The sequence below is a fragment of the Squalius cephalus genome, assembly GCF_949319135.1.
Source record: "Squalius cephalus genome assembly, chromosome: 24".
NCBI classification, from domain to species: Eukaryota; Metazoa; Chordata; class Actinopteri; order Cypriniformes; family Leuciscidae; genus Squalius; species Squalius cephalus.
This window is the reverse complement of record NC_137145.1, coordinates 11,224,541-11,241,105: the sequence shown is the minus strand read 5'-3', so window position 1 is coordinate 11,241,105 and position 16,565 is coordinate 11,224,541. Positions and strand designations below refer to the sequence as shown.

Sequence of the window (16,565 nt, the reverse complement as noted above, 5' to 3'; positions counted from 1 at the left end):
TCTTACCATTTCCGGTGTTTTCTCGATCTGATTGGATGGTTGCAGTGTCTTGCCAGCTGAAGCGAGCTGCTCCCTCAGACTCACAGCATCCCTCTCTGCCGCCTCGGCCCTCTGTGGGCCACAAACAGATCAAATGGGTGAAAAAATGCCATGGTTGAGGATTCATAACCATTATATCAACCAACGTTTATGAATTGTGAAGACTGGGAGCTAAAAGATCACAGGCCTGTTTTTATATGGCTGGGCTGAAAAATGTTAACTGAACTCACATGGGTCCTACTTGGCTGAGTGCTCTAGTATTCAAGCTAAAGTGTGTCAAGGTATGTACGGTTGGTTGATTCACAGAATATGCAAATCACTCAGAATTTATTTTAAATAAAGATTGTGGTGTTAATTCATTTGTTGCCCTAGAATGGATCCCTGACCTAAAGACAAATGTCTGGATTCATGATGAGACTTAAAAAAATAATAATTATATATTGTAAAAGCTGCTTAAAGCGTTCAACCTTTAGCTGCACCAAATCCAACACCACCATCTTTATGCATTTATGGTAATGACAAGCTAAATTATGCAAATTTATTCTAAACGTCTACGTAACAAGTCTTACCAAATGTTCTTTTTTCTGTTGATTGGAATAATAATGCTAATGAAAACAATGATTATAAACTTTTTACTCGGGTGTTTGTTTATTGCTTGCCCTACATTTTCAAAAAGATAAAAGTTTATAATTTTTAGATAAGCAAACAGATTTTAGTTTACAAAAAGAAACATTCAGAAAATTGAACTTTTGAGTGCTTTAGCAAGAAATAAGTCTAGACGAAATCAATTAATAATATTACATAATACAAAATAAAACATTCCTACACATCTTCTTTCCCAAACATATAAGGTCAGAAAAACAATAGACTTATGATAAAACAGAATCCCCAGAAATGCAAAAAAAACAAAAAAAAAAAACATAAAAAGGGCAAGAGATTCTTTATATTGCATCACATAAAAGATCTGATATTCATTTAGATTTAGCCGTTGGGGCTCACAGCTCAAAAAAGTGAAGGGAATGATGGATTTCTTCCAAAAGGAAAGCAGATGGAGGGAATTAGGATATGTAGAACTTGGATATATGTGACTGCAATAAAGTTGTGTGCTAATAAAATAAATTTGCAAACTAGCACGGCAATTTCTGTACAGTCCATTAGACTGGAGGTATTAATAAAAAACCTAAACAAGCTGTTACTGTGTTTTAGATTTGCATACAATAGAAATACGAGTCACTTTTCCATGAGGAATATGGCCTTTACCTGATTGGCTCTTTCCAAATCTGTCATCACCGCTTCAATCTCATTGGCCCTGAAAAATGAAAGCGCACATTACTTACGCAGGCAGGAGGGAAATGGTAGCGCAGATTTGTTGCAGTAAAACACAGTGATGCAACATATCGCAATGCAATAAAATGGGTCATGTAAAGAATGGACCAGGTGGAACAGAAGACCTCACATCAACATAAAATTGGTAATCAGCATCTTGCCTCACTTCTGAGCCGCTTGCGTGTGTGCGCATGCAATTATGAGCAGCTAGATGTGTTCGTGAGGGCATTCATCATGAAAACATCTGGATATGTGTGTGTTGTTGTATTAAGATCAGCCATTTCAGTTGGACTTCCATAACCCCGTCATGCATGTGAACACTTGCACACTCACCCGTATGCACACTGACAAACACACACATACACACTACAGCGCGCACGCAGGGCCATTAAGCCCTCTCGATTTCACAGTAATCCGCTGGACTGTGAGCTGTGTAGCCCAGCAGTGGGTTCACGGCTCAGCCACATGGACAAGCCCAGGTTAAAACAGAGGGATTACACTAATATAGGCCTCAGACTCCTTTTAATGCACACTAATCTGATATAATATTCTCAATTCTGCTAGCGCGCGGCTCAGCCCAGCAAATGGCATGGCTTAGGTGTGTAAACACAACTGCTTTCAATAAAGGTTAACAGTACTTTATGTACCCATTAAACATTCATCTCAAATGAGTGTAGTTTTGTCTCTCAAAAACAGCTTTCAAACATTGATCCTTCTGTCTGGAAAAATTACAAAAGTCTTCCCATTGCTAACTCTTCTGGTAAATGAACTGTTACGAGACTGGAGAAAATGGGACAGAAGTGATTGGGAATAAAAGTTTCTTGAAAACATTGTGATCCAAATCCATAGTCAAGGTTATATTAAGGTTTAGCTGGTTAGCATGCCTGTTGCTAAATGTAATTACATTAAAAAGTGTCTCTCTTTACTGATGACAATTTGTTGCCAGTATATTCTGAATAAATAACCTTTTGCATATAACATGCACTTTCAAATGTTTCATTATATTTCAGAAGTTTTCCCACGGCATACTTAAAGGGATACTTCACCTCTGGAAAGATGAATGTGTATTTAAAATAGGTCATTTATGTAGAAGAAATGTGAAGAAAATTTTTAATTTGGAGCTTTCTAGACTGAGAAAAGCCAGAAAATGTATTTTTGGCTCATGTGGATGAAAGACAACAACTCCCAGAATGCACTTGCTTCGCTGCCCTAGGAGGCCACGCCTACTGGTAAGAGAGCGCAGTTTAAAACAAGGTTAGGCTACCAGTGAGTCTCCGTGACGAGTCTGCCTGGGATTTCGGGATCGCCCAGAATGTCCGGGATTCGGCTTTTGCGTTCTACAGACGCCATTCATCATGTTTACTGTGGCGAGCAGGACGAGGCTGAGGGCCGCGGGAGAACGACGCGAGGCCGGTGGCGTCATTACTGAGACGCGCCGGTCTCGCATCTCTCGCGGAGGAGCGGGAATTTTCTTAGCAATGTTAAAACTCACATCAACCGATCACTTGTTTAGCGTTCATGTAAACTACATTCAGATTCACGATCGGAATGAATTCAGTTAGATTGAAACAAGAGGTGTGCATGTAAACAATGAATGGCGACCGCAGAAAGCAAAAGCCGAATCCCGGACATTTTGAACGATCTCGCCCGCCGGACAAGTCCGGGAAAAGGACGATGGAGGAGGATACTTACTCAGCTTTCTCCTACTACTCCGCTTTCTCCTACTATTCAGCTTTCTCCACAGAACAAGAGCCTGCTAGCTTAGCTTCCAAAGAAAGACGGCTGACACTGTGTACATTCTGTGAGTGAGATCCCACCCCTCTATGGGCGGGCTGAAAACATGCGGAACAACGCCATCTACTGGCTGTAGTCTTTAGCCTCTGGCCAGAAAATCCTCCGATGACGCAAAATGACGATTTTTGCGTCATCGGAGGATTTTTTCCAGACAAAAAATACATAAATCTCTCCTCTCAGGGGGATATGAGGGTGGAAAGCATGGTAATTCGAAAATAATACAGGTTTTCTACTAATACAAAGCTTAATGCTAAATCCTGAAGTATCCCTTTAACATTTACAGCTCAGATGTGCTAACCGCTAGGCTACAGCTCCAACAAATCCGTTTTTGTTTTGATTTTGTACCACAATCTTAACCAAATTCAAAGCATTCACACGTGATAACGTGTTGTAACGTGTGCCAACAGAACAGCTAGGCTACAGCTTCAAAAAAAAACTTTTTTTTTTGTTGTTGATTTTGTAACAACTCTTACCAAACTCAAAGCGTTTTGCACAACATAACGTGTTGTAGCACATGGGCTAACAGTTAAGGTACGGTATCATTAGCAAACTTTCTGCAATATTTTTTGGGTAAAAAAAGGTCCATCGTCTATTGTCAATAGCAATGTACGAAGCGCAGCTCACACAAAAGTCAACTTAAACCCATTGCGAAATCTGTGAGAGGAATTCTTGCACCTTGCGCGAAATTCCAGATCAAGTGGATTCCTACTGAAATAATTGGATTTTGCTTGCGAAAATTTGCTAAACAATGGTAAATGTGACAGCACCTTTATGCTAATACTCCTATTGTAGCTGTTTTTGTTTGATATTTACACTTAATCATTTATATATTTATATTGTTTGCCACAATCATAACCAAACTCAAAGCATTTTTAATTTTGTGACGCAATATTTAACATCTCACACGTTTACACAATCTCAAAATGATCACACACAATATTGTGTTGTAGCATGTGTGCTAACTGCTAGGCTACTACTCAATGTAGCAGTTTCTGTTTGATTTTGTACCATTATCTCTACCAAACTCAAAGCATTTACACTTGAAGCAGCAAAGCTGATGCTTGAAGTCAGATCTGAAACAGACAAAGTGTTCAACCAACACATTATCTTTCATCAAGTGAAACTTGTTATCCCACATACTGAGCTCTTAATTTGATAAAAGCACTTGCATTATTTCTGTCACCCACTGTACTCTCCTCTCGAACGGTTCTCCCATTGACATTTCTGACCATGTGACTGCAAACTGAGAGGAGTCAAGCACAGCTGAAATTAATTCAACAGCCAAGCTTAATTAGAGGCGATTTGGTTTAATGATTCAGATGAGCTTAACTCAGCTTTGTGCGCACTTTTAAGCGCGTGACTCCGGCGTCTCATGGATGATGCAGCGTTGGAGTTTCATTGTGGCTGAAAGTGAAGAGCGCTGTGAAAATACTATGTTTCAAATTGTTATTGAAACATAATTATTCACTCCAATTATGATGGCCCTCTAACGTCAATGTGAAACCCTATTCACAACCCATTTTATTTCTGTAATGTGACATTTCTGAGTGAAACAGGATATTTAACAAGAAAAAAAAAAGGTAGGACGGGACTTGAGGTTATCCACAGGGAATTAATTGGATTGTGAAAAATGGGTGTTACACAACAGAATGGAGCTAAAAACAATGCCTAAAAAGCTATTAAAATAACCTGTGATTTATTATTTAGAATAATGTGCACAGATGAATTGTTCACAATAAGAACAGTAACATTTACAGAAACTGAATATGGTCAAATATGCTCACTTTGACTTTAAAAATGAAAATATTCAATATAATGTAGTTAATAATTACAGTAAAATATATATTAAGCTAGTTTTTTTTTTCCTCTGAGCTTTACCAAACCCAAAGAGTTAAATATAAATCATTAAATAAATGTTAGATCAGCATAGATTTGGGAATTATGGAATATAATACTCCTTTAAACCTAACGACTGCAGATCAGAGGTTTATTTTATGCATTAACAGTGTCATGATCTCGTCATGGCACAGAATACAAAAAATACAATCCCTCTTAAATACAGTGTAAAGAGGCACTCATTCTTTCTCTCACTCACACACACACACTATTGCGAAGCTACATAACCTAATCTCTACTCATTTTTGCTCTCGTCAGCTCGTGTTCACTCCCTCCTTTATGGGCCCCACTGTAAAAACACATTAAATGATGACCTTAAAGGGGCCATATTCGACACTTTCGCAGTATTTCTTTTCCTTGAATCCACTTGTGTTAGTCAAGGTTTCTTGCACTGAAAACAATCTTAATTTAGTGTTACGCCCTCTCTCTGACCCTTATATTTAAACAGGCTGTTTTCGCTACTGTATCTTCAAGAAGTATATATGCAAATTAGACCTGTTGCGATTGGCTGACTTCTGTGTACTAATGTAGTTCACAAATCTGCAACTTTGTAAAATGTTTCTAGATGTTTCAAGTGGACTAAGGAAGTGTATCAGCATTGTACATTGAACTTTTATTTCAAAAGTCCAAAACAGTTTTTCATGATATGTCCCCTTTAAAGATGAAAAGATAAGGACGAGAACTGCGTAAGACATGCGTAACTCCCATCGGAGCTCAGCCTTCAAAAACGGCATGTTCTTCATCACCTCGGACCGGGGGCCAAAGGTTATCTGCGAGACAATTTATTGGGATTATTTCATCTACATATGAACACGCTACGATGTGGGAAAGTCCAAAGAAAAAACACTGTGAACGTAATCCAGGAACATATAAACATGACTTCTTTTGTTATTCTACGAGCTACCGCTGATGAATAGAGCGTATTAAACACTTACTGCTTTTGATTATTGTGTTTGGTCGTCACAGGCCTGATAAATTATGAGAACCAGCTGCTTTGATTCTGACCTTTTCCATCCAGCATGGCTGTCAGAAAGGGAGGTTAACTCGGCGCTCGGGCGAAGCTAGCGAGAGAGAGGTCCAGGTTACATGCATCCTCTGGCTGTAATTCAACTCTTTCAGGCGATTCTCTCTCTCTTTCTCTCCCGTCTTGCTCGAACTCACTCTCGCTCGCTCTCTCCCCAGTGTCTTTGTTTCTGCTGCGGCTCAAATCCCCCTGGGCTGGTACGACATTTCACAGATTTAGCCCATTAGATTTCCATTTTGCTCTCTTTCTCCATTTGGCCCCTATCTTATGGAGCCAGTGTGGGCTTTATCCTGCTGGGTTTTTATTTTTTGTCCTCCCATCCTCTCTTAACCTTTTGAAGGCTAGGGTAGTAAGAAAACCCTCGGGGTTTGATTTTTTTTTTTTCTCCTCTTGTTGAGTGTCTGACCTCCAGGAGATAAAAAAGCTCGTTCTCAGAAGTGTCATTCCTCACACTAACTCTCAAAACAACAAACATCAACGACCCAATTTTTTCTTGACAGCAATCACACAGGTGTATAATCATCTCAAGAGTTTTGTTTTGGAGTAAATTAACTACTAATGTTGTTGATTAATCTGTGATTTCATTATATGGAGTTATTCAACCTCACCAATAGCTAGATTTTTACATTTTCTGAAGGAAATATGAGGCGTTTTAAAATATCACAACCCCAAATCTCCAAATTATTCCGATCCATAGATACTGGTCTGCTACCTCTTTCTATGGGATATTATTTTACCACCAGATGAGAATCGCAAAGTTTGGGCATTCAGAAAAGCAATAGTCCTCTACAAGTTGCTTAACTTGAGGTATCATTTCTGTTTATAGCACAAATGGTACAGGTCTATTTACATGTTACCAATGATTGATATTAAGGTTTAATACTAGGTTTGTGGTTCAGAAAACACTTAACCATAAGTAAAGTGTGAAAATGTTGACTATGCATAAGACACATTCCTTAATATAAAAATACTGAGTTACATACATAAACACTGAGGTAAATGACAATATCAAATAGTTAAAATGTCAAGTATAATACACAAACATTTGAATCTTTGAAAAAATGAAGAAAAAGGGTGGGTGTCAAGGGTAGTTACTTACTGGCCTAAGTAAAAAAAACCTCAAATCTCTATGATATTCTGATCTACAAATATTGTTTTATATATTTTTATAGTTTTATCCACCTTCAGATGAAGTTTTATAGCTGAAAAAAGTAATAGAACTGCATGATATGAGGTATAATTTGTATTTCTATTACAAATGTTACTAGTAGAATTACCCAACAGTGTTTAATGCTTAAGGTCTGTGGTTTAGAAAACCCCATAACCATAAGTTTGAGCAATAGTGATGGTCAGATTAGCTTAGCTAATCATGCTAGTTTATACTAGTGTACAGGGCTCTATTTGAAAAAAGCTGCATTGTTGTACAATACATCTGCACAATACGGTGGAAATATCAGGGAACAATGTAAGAGCTTCTGGTAAGGCGAAATGTCTTGCTTGACACAGATGAAATGTTTTCTTTGCACTCAGCCAGCGAGCGTAGATCTGTGCAGATAAATCAGGTGGGTAGGATGAGGTCCTTTGTGCTCCCCGCAGTAATTCAAAACCTGCCAGACTGATGGGAGTACAGACAAATGGATCAGACAGAGCAAAAATCCACCCTCTGAAATGTCACACAACCAACAGCACAGCAGAGACCCTGTCAAGCAAAACACGCTGGATGCAGAGACGAAAAAGGCTGAGAGGTGCGAACAGGCCTGACGTTGCTCTTCTGCCTGGATTTGAAGGGAATCAAACTGCGCTGTTAATCCGAGTCAGTGCATGTAACATCACAGGATGCACAGACAAAAGGATCTGAAGGTGTGTTCACAGGCGAACACGCACACGCGTGCTTGCGGTCGCGGCGAGCCCGTGGGGACTGTCATGTCACCAGGAGCCGATGAAATTCGTGTGCACAGCTCTTGCATGCCAGAACACTGACTGCACCAGCTCACTGGCCCAGTGCACTTCTCCACGGTTTACATCTCACACACACACACACATACGCAGAGCCCACATAAACCACAAACAGAAATTCACTCCGTCTCTCTCCATTTCTCTCTCTTTTTAACACATGCACACATCTCCACCTAGGCGCACACTCGCGATCCAACATCCGCACAAACACACACACAATTCCACAGGCCTCACACACGGCTGCTATTTTTGTAAGCTAAAATCTACTGCCCATTTGTCTCGTAAAGGACACACTGCAAAACCCAACCTGCCACTTTCAGCGCAGGAGAAACAACTTTAATTGCATGTTGTTTCTTTCCAATTCAGTCAGGGAAAACCAGAGAGAGTTTAACCACGCTGGGAACAAGCACAACAGGCCACACAGCTTGACAAACTCAACCCTGAGCCTTGCGATTGCTAAAACTGCCCGAGGTAATAAACATTACGTACTTTTCCACTTTGTTTACTACAAAAACATGTGTTAACTATGTGTTGAAAGAGTTAACTATGCTTATGATAAATTGCTACATATGAAAATATACATAAACGTTAGATATGTAAATGTTGAGGTACATCTGAATATGTTAAGTCAAATACGAAAAACATTCAGCACAAATACATGAAAATGTTGAATTAATATAAATATATATTAATATTTTATATATTAATGTACAAATATAATTATATAATATATATAATATAGCTATATAATAACATAATATAATATAATATAATTTAAAAAAACATAAAAAATATCCTTGGGTGGCTTGAGGGTGAGTAAATTATGGGACAATTTTCATTTTTGGGTGAACAAACCCTTTAAATACTAAACAATTTAGTTATATGGTTAAATAAAAATAGGTTGAGTTAAATACATAAAAAAATACTTAAATAAGACAACGCTAAGTTTAAAAATGTTAGTTTAAATGAGAAAATACGTTATATATGAAATGAATAAGTCTAGCTAAATATGATTTGAATTCAATATTAAATCCAAATAATTTGAGGACATTAAGTAAAAAAATTATGAGTTAAACGCGACAACTACATTACAAATAAAATATTTTAAATATGAAAATATTAAATTAAATACAAATAAGTGGAGTAAAATGTGAACACAATAAGTTAAAAATTGATATATACGTTAAATACGAACTATATACGTTAAATATGAACAAGGTACATTGTTTATAATTTTTTCATCTCAGCGTTTGTGTGTCAGCACTGGCGTGTGTTTGCGCGGGCATGCATGGGCTGATGCCCGTGTCTGTGCCAGCTGTAGTTACTGTAACTGGCAGGACGTTAATGAGGAGGTCCTGAGGAGGGATGAGAGGAGAGTCTGGGCTGGAAAAGAAAAAGAACCGGATTAAAATTTCAGCACAACACAGAGCCCTAAGAGAGAGAGAGAGAAAGAACAAGATAGATGGCTGGGACGACAGACACCTCGCGGGCCTGTGAGAAAGGCGGACATTCCACCGTGAACACGTCTGGGAGGGGAGGGATAGTGGGGGAGGGCGTTGGGGGAGGGGAAAAGAGAGAGAAAAAGGGAGAGAGAGGTCGCATACAAACAGTGAAGCGAATTGAAGCATTCCATTATTACGCTCGACTGAACCCTGCTCCTCTTTTCACCCTGAACCCAAGACACACACACACACACGCCACCAAATACACACTCTCTTTGCAGCTGATACCATCCTTCCTTCAGAATGAACTAAAAAAGAAAAAGAGGAAGGGGAGGGTGAGACGACAGGAAGGAATATGAGAGACAAAAATAGGAATGATGTTACTGGACTGACTAGTTCAAGAAAAATTGCATGTTAAAAGGGTGAAAACTGGATTAAAAAAGTAGTAACTCTTCTATCCATCAAAAAACATGTCAGGTTGAGATTTCAATGATTAATATTACAGTTTTCTCCGCCCATATTGCCTTGATAACATCAGCAAGTCGCTTTAGAGGCTGAAAAAGTAAAACAGTTTTTACAATAGCATACATTGAATCGTTATTCCATTCTATTTGATTCCACATTAGGTTTAACACGTGCAGTCTTTCAATAAGCGCGACCGCAAACATCTCCACGGTTCATATGGGGGATGATCGATCAACGTTATGGATTTTCTGTCCATACCTGCTGAACACCCAGAGCTAACCGCCCGCATCAAAGGCAGAACAACTGCCCGCCGAGGGATTTCCTTTCTCATTCGCTTATTACTGGAGCACTGTGGAGCATGACACATTCTTATGTTTATTTAACTACGCGATACGATACACACAAACGTCTCTAAACCCTTCCCGTTGAGATCCACCTACTGTCACTGTAGATGAACTGAGCTAACGGAGCATGTAAAACCCTGAGGCCAGGAAAGGGCTCTTAGATGGGGGCGGGATTCCTTTATCCCCTACCAAAGACACATGCACAGAATCACGTAACCTCATTAAGTCAGCAATCACAACAACAAGATAACGATGAATCCTTGGATCCAGGCTTAGGCAAAATTGGATGTATAAAGCACAAATCTATCTATCTATCTATCTATCTATCTATCTATCTATCTATCTATCTATCTATCTATCTATCTATCTATCTATCTATCTATACACAGCATATGTACATAGACCAAAACCACTGCCACTTACTAGTAGCAAAATAGGTTTTTTAAATGGTTAAAAAGGGTCATTTCAAATCTGTTTGGCAACATATATACAGTAAGTCAGTAATCTACTTAAAATTATTAATAATAAAGATAATGTTTTGTTTATTAATTAAACAAAAGATGTATTCAATGATTTTCAACCAACAAAGCCATAAAAGCAATATTTAACTATTTATTATATATAAAATGGCACAAAAAGTTAAATAACTGAACACCACCTATATATAACAACACATAAAATGCTATAAAAATTATATATATATATATAATAATAATATAAATATATATAATTATGGATCAGAAATGAATACAACAAACCACGTCACAACGAGGACTTTATCGTATCGATTGCTTGGTTTCTTCATTGGGTTCAAAATCTGGCTCAACAAAATTTGACATCAAATATTTAAATGTCTTCTGATATACTGTCACATGGAAACAGCTGGTTAGGACACGGTGTAGCACTATATTTGCTATTTGCGTAAAAAAGACATGATCTACCCTCTCATTCACAATTAATTGTGATATCAACAATGTGTAGTTTAATTTTATATCAACAGCACAATCATTTCCAATATATTGTGAATAATCAGTCTTAGTTCAGAAACCAAAAGAAAGCACCAAAGCAAAAGCTAATAAATGAAAGCTGGAGCATCAGGATGAGAAGCAGGTAAGAAATCTAATGGAGTGGAAACGTTTTACCTGCCAGTCTCTGAAAAGAGTCCCCGGGAGAGACCAGGCGGATTGGAAACAGGCCAATGTTACTGAACGTCACAATGCATTTTCTTGTTTGCATGTACACAGTCATATTCAAAAGTTTGTGCACAAGCATGAGAGTGAGATTTATTGTTGAATCAGAAGCATATCTTTTCATCAAATGAACCTTGCCGTGACCTTCCGGTTCGGCAGCAGCTCACCAATGTGGATTTCTGAGCTAAAAAAAGTGTCTTTTTTTTACTTCAAAGTTGCAGTGCTGGGGGTCTGGCATGGCAGGGTTTGGTTTGATCACAGGTAGTGTAATTACGCCACTCCCTGCGCATCGAGCAGTGCCGAAACAGCCCGCAGCGAGTGTACTCTGCAACAGGATGCATTCCTCAGTGACAGCGAGACAAGGAAATTGCCACCTAACCCCGACCACATGACAGGGAGAGCAAGCGGAGGAACGCACACATCCAGACGCACACAAACACACACGCATGACCCAGATCAAGGCAAACAGACACAATGTGCAAACAAAAGGCGCATTTGAGCAAGTATGCACACACTGATTCACCGCCTACAAAATGTCAGTCGATGGTACGAATCCCGTCATTATTGGATACTCAGAGAATCACTCAGAGCATCCGTGCGAGTTATGAGGATTGTGTCATCCATTATTCAGTCTCGTGTAGCCATGAAGGCAGCATGGGCGGGATGTGAGGACTATTGAATATCAAAACTTGTCCATGAATGAAGGTGTGATTTCACCACACTGTGTTTTCCCCCATAATCAAACCTGTCTGCAGTAGGATTATAAGCTGTTTTGGTGTGGATCAAAGGTGTGTGTGTGTTTGTCTGTGTCTGTATGGACACGCAAATGTGGGTAAATGTGTGTGCAAAGGTGAGACAAAGATGTAGCACGCCTAGCAGACAGTCGAGGAAACACACAAGGGGAAATACGAGCCATTTCAGCTCTAATCCCAAACTGTCTCCTGTAAACGTCCCGTCAGAATTAAAAACTGGTTACTCACTTTGCTGTGGATTCTTCATCGTATTTTGTCTTCAGTTCGTGGAGTTCTGCCTGAGTTGCTTCAAGTGCTGTGCAACAAATGAAACAAATGTCAGGAAAACAAGCTTCAAATTTAAAGTACATGTATGTAATTGCAAAAACGCATAACCTGACGGTGAATGCATTAGCAAACCTGTTTGTAAGGACTGTGTTTTCATGTCCAAGCCTTCTGTCCTGCTGTCCTGGCTCTGCTGTGGCTGACTGCATAGAGACATACAGGAAACAATTAAAACAACTGTTTCCAAACATATATTAATGTAAAGACAGCAGTCACTTTAACGCTGCGGTACAATACAAACGTTTTTAACGTTTAAAGGGTTAGTTCACCCAAAAATGAAGATTCTGTCAGTAATTACTCACCCTCATGTTGTTCCAACCCCGTAAGACTTTGGTTCATCTTCGGAACACAAATTAAGATATTTTTGATGAAATCTGAGCGCTGTCTCACTCCTTCATAGGCTACTAGGTAATTGCATTTGCCAGCCCAGAAAAGTTAGTAAAGACATCGTTAAAATAGTCCAAGTGACTACAGTGGCTCAACCTTAAGTTTATCAAGCGACGAGAATACCTTTTGTGGGCAAAAAAAACCTAAAATAACAACTTTATTCAACAAACTCTCCTCTCTTCCCTGCCACTCTCTTACGCTATTCACTTTGTTGGGGTATTCACAAAGTACAGGGCTGCGTTCAGCCCCGACAAAACGTTGCACAACGTTTTTTAAACAGAAACGGTGATGCGTTGAACACTGTTCTGATGACGCAAGAGTTGCAACTATGGCAGCTGAGAAGGCCATTGTGTTCTTTGTGAAGAATTTTCTGAGCCTGATGAAGTCGGTATAATTATGTGTTTAATGCTACAAAATATGCCCGATGTTACAGTTACTGCACTTGCCGCCCAGAACAAAAGAGAACATCCCAATCGAGTGAAGGGATTGTTGAAACTGAAATGGAAGCACACATCTTACCTAATTCAGACTAAAACACATCTATTTAGCCTCACATACTGACTTTATTTGTAGTTCATACTGTTTTAATACCCTGTATTTTCTTTCTCATTTTTAGGAAAAGCACTTAATTACCATTGTTTATTTCTATACCAAATGTCATACACTTGCAATGAAGCTAAAAATATAAACAACTACATTATGTTGATATCCTATATTTTTACAATAAAACTTACGACAAACATGTCGTCTAATATCCTCAGTTGTTGCATATACCGAGCTACATCGAACACATTTGTAAATTACTTTCCTTGAACCCATTGTGCGAGTTCACTTTAATACCGCGTGCTTTATATACATGTTGCTGCTGATTAGACTGCAGTTCTGACACACCCACCAAACAAGAGAAAACGTACCTCAAACCCCGTTGCACACCGGTGCACGCCGTTTCCAGGAAACATGACGTTCAACCCGGAAACCGTAGCAAAACGTTGCGCACCGTTTTGAACTTGAACGTGCCCCTGCTCTTCCGTGTTTTACAACAGAACGCTGGTTCACTATTGGCTGAGCACAATCACATGATCACATGTATGCGTGATGGTGCTTACGTGAATCGCGTAGCAGACTGGCATGGAGGAGAATAGATTGTTGAATTAAGTCGTTATTTTTGTTTGTTTTTGCACTCAAAAAGTATTCTCATTGCTTCATAACATTAAGGTTGAACCACTGGAGTCCAATGGACTATTTTAACGATGTCTTTACTGCCTTTCTGGGGCTTGACCGTGGAAATTACGTTGTAGTCTGTGGATGGTTCAGACAGCTCTCGGATTTCATAAAAAATATCTTAATTTGTGTTCCGAAGATGAGCGAAGCTCTTACGGGTTTGGAACGACATGAGGGTGATTAATTATTGACAGAATTTTCATTTTTGGGTGAACTAACCCTTTAAATGAATATTTCCGATGCAGACGTATAGCTATATTTTTAAAGTGAACTACCTAGTGAGCTGCCTATCCAGATTAAATGTTATTTTGGCATCATTGAGATACTATTCAAGTTTTTATTAATATTTTGAATTAGTTCAAAATATTAGTTTTTATATTTTTCTTTTTTATTTAAATTTTAGTTAAAGTTTTAATCTGGTCATTTTTATTACTTTTTTTTTTTTTTACATTTCAGTTTTAGTTATACATCTAGTTATGAGAAATGTTGCCTTGGCACCCAGCTGAGGTTGAAAAAAGTTAGTTTTTTTAACAGTATGTTTTTTTTTAACAATTAACATTTATTTTATTTTAAGAAACAAAAAGGTTTTTTTTGATGGTTTTAGTTTTGATCCAGACACATTAAGCGCAACTATCATGGCGGAAAATGTTGCCTTGAATACAGAATTTAGTTAGAAAGGCACCTATGATTCACAAAAATTTGATCTAAATTTAGTGTTGAACCTATGATACCTAAAAAAAGCTGAAAATGTTGATTTCTAGCTCTGCATTCATAATCTTGTTATGATTTCTTTCCTGATTCAGTTTTTCAGCACATCATTTCAACGCACATGTGATGCTCAAAATTGCTGTCTAGGCAGGCAGCTCACTTGGTTACTTGGTTTTGAAACACAGCCTATGAATTCATAACATAAACATTACAATTAATGTAGTATTGGATTTGTGCAATGGTCAGGCTAACCTCTCCTGGTCTGCATAGTTGTTAGGAAGGTTTTCTCCTCTGCTTTCCCTCTGTTCTCTTCCTGATTGCTCCTGGTTTTGATCGAGAGCTTCCTCTGTGTTCTTGTCCTGTAGAGAACGCTCATACTGCTCCAGCTTCTCTTTAAGTGCTTTAATAGTGACTTCTGTAAGAGAGAAAGAGAGGGCATTAAAAATACAGACAGTGGAGGCCTATGGATGTGTTTGGTTTAGTTTTTGCCAACATTGTGTGGGCAAATGCCCCCAAAGGACAGTAAAACCTGAAATCAGCCAAGAGGAAAACCGCCTAATAAACATATTAAATAATATCTTTAAGGAACAATTCACCCAAAATGAAAAATCTTGAAACTTTTTCTTTCATGGAAGACAAAAGGAGCAATGAAGACTGTGACAATTACAATGAATGGGGACTGAAGCTTCAAATGGACACAAAAGCACCATAAAACTATAAAAGTATCATAAAAGTAGTTCATACGACTATAATCCAAGTCTTCTGAAGCTGTTTGACAGCTTTGTGTGAAAACAAACCGAAATTTAAGTAATTTCTCACTGAAAATCAGACTCAATGATCCAGTCTGAACAGTTTTCAAGGTACTGTAACAGCCCACTGGAGGGAAGATTATCAGTGAATAATGTCTTATATTTCAGTCTGTTTCTCAACCAAAGCTACAGTATTAGACTTTAGAAGACTGTAAATCCACCACGAATCATATGAACCACTCTTATCATACTTTTATGGTGCCTCTGCATCATTTTTGAAGCCTGGAAGCTCAAAACCCAATTCATTGTAATTGCATTGAAAAGAGTGACCAGCACATTTTTTGAAATTGCTTGCTTTGCGTTCAACAGAAGAAAGACAGACATACAAGTTTGAAATGGTATGAGGATAAAATAAAGTAAATAATGAAAATTTTTATTTTAGGGTGAAATGTTCATTTAAAGAAAATGTTAAACTGTTTCCGAGAGGCTTGTATTCATGATTAGGTGTAGGGAAAGAGGATAGAAAATTTCATTAGCTCAGTATAAAAAAAAAAAAAAAACAGAAGTCAAGGGAAAGTCCCCACCATGATAGAATAATGTGTGTGTTTGCATGCCTACACACACACACACACACACATCCACACAAAAATATCCCTGATAGAGAGCTTTTTCCTCCTCTCTCCGTCTCCTGCACAGCCATCTGCGGTGATTTAAACTCCAGCACTTCAGCGCTGACACATAATCAATGAGCAGCAGTCCCACAAGAGCCCTTTTAGACCCTTAAATGCTAAACTGGACTTTAAACACTGGGAGACTGGAGGATCACTGACCTGAGAAAGATCAGTGTGTAGAATACACACGTGTGTACACGTATACGCGTGTCTGCGTGAGAGAGGTCGCACGTGGTGTTTCCTACGGCTGGTGCAGGACAAATAAAATACTGCAGTT

At 38.5% G+C, this 16,565-nt stretch overlaps 1 protein-coding gene across 9 annotated transcripts in view; it reads right to left on the bottom strand.

Moving 5' to 3' along the window:
- cux1a (cut-like homeobox 1a) overlaps positions 1-16,565 on the bottom strand; it is a 121,688-nt gene that overhangs the window by 35,696 nt on the left and 69,427 nt on the right. For all 9 annotated transcript variants that reach the window (XM_079862334.1, XM_079862326.1, XM_079862328.1 and 6 more), the window contains exons 6-10: positions 15,121-15,283; positions 12,628-12,695; positions 12,457-12,523; positions 1,300-1,348; positions 7-111 (exon numbers count right to left, since the gene is read on the bottom strand). In XM_079862334.1, the coding sequence (XP_079718460.1) occupies positions 7-111; positions 1,300-1,348; positions 12,457-12,523; positions 12,628-12,695; positions 15,121-15,283 (452 nt within the window). The remainder of the gene's footprint in view (positions 1-6; positions 112-1,299; positions 1,349-12,456; positions 12,524-12,627; positions 12,696-15,120; positions 15,284-16,565) is intronic.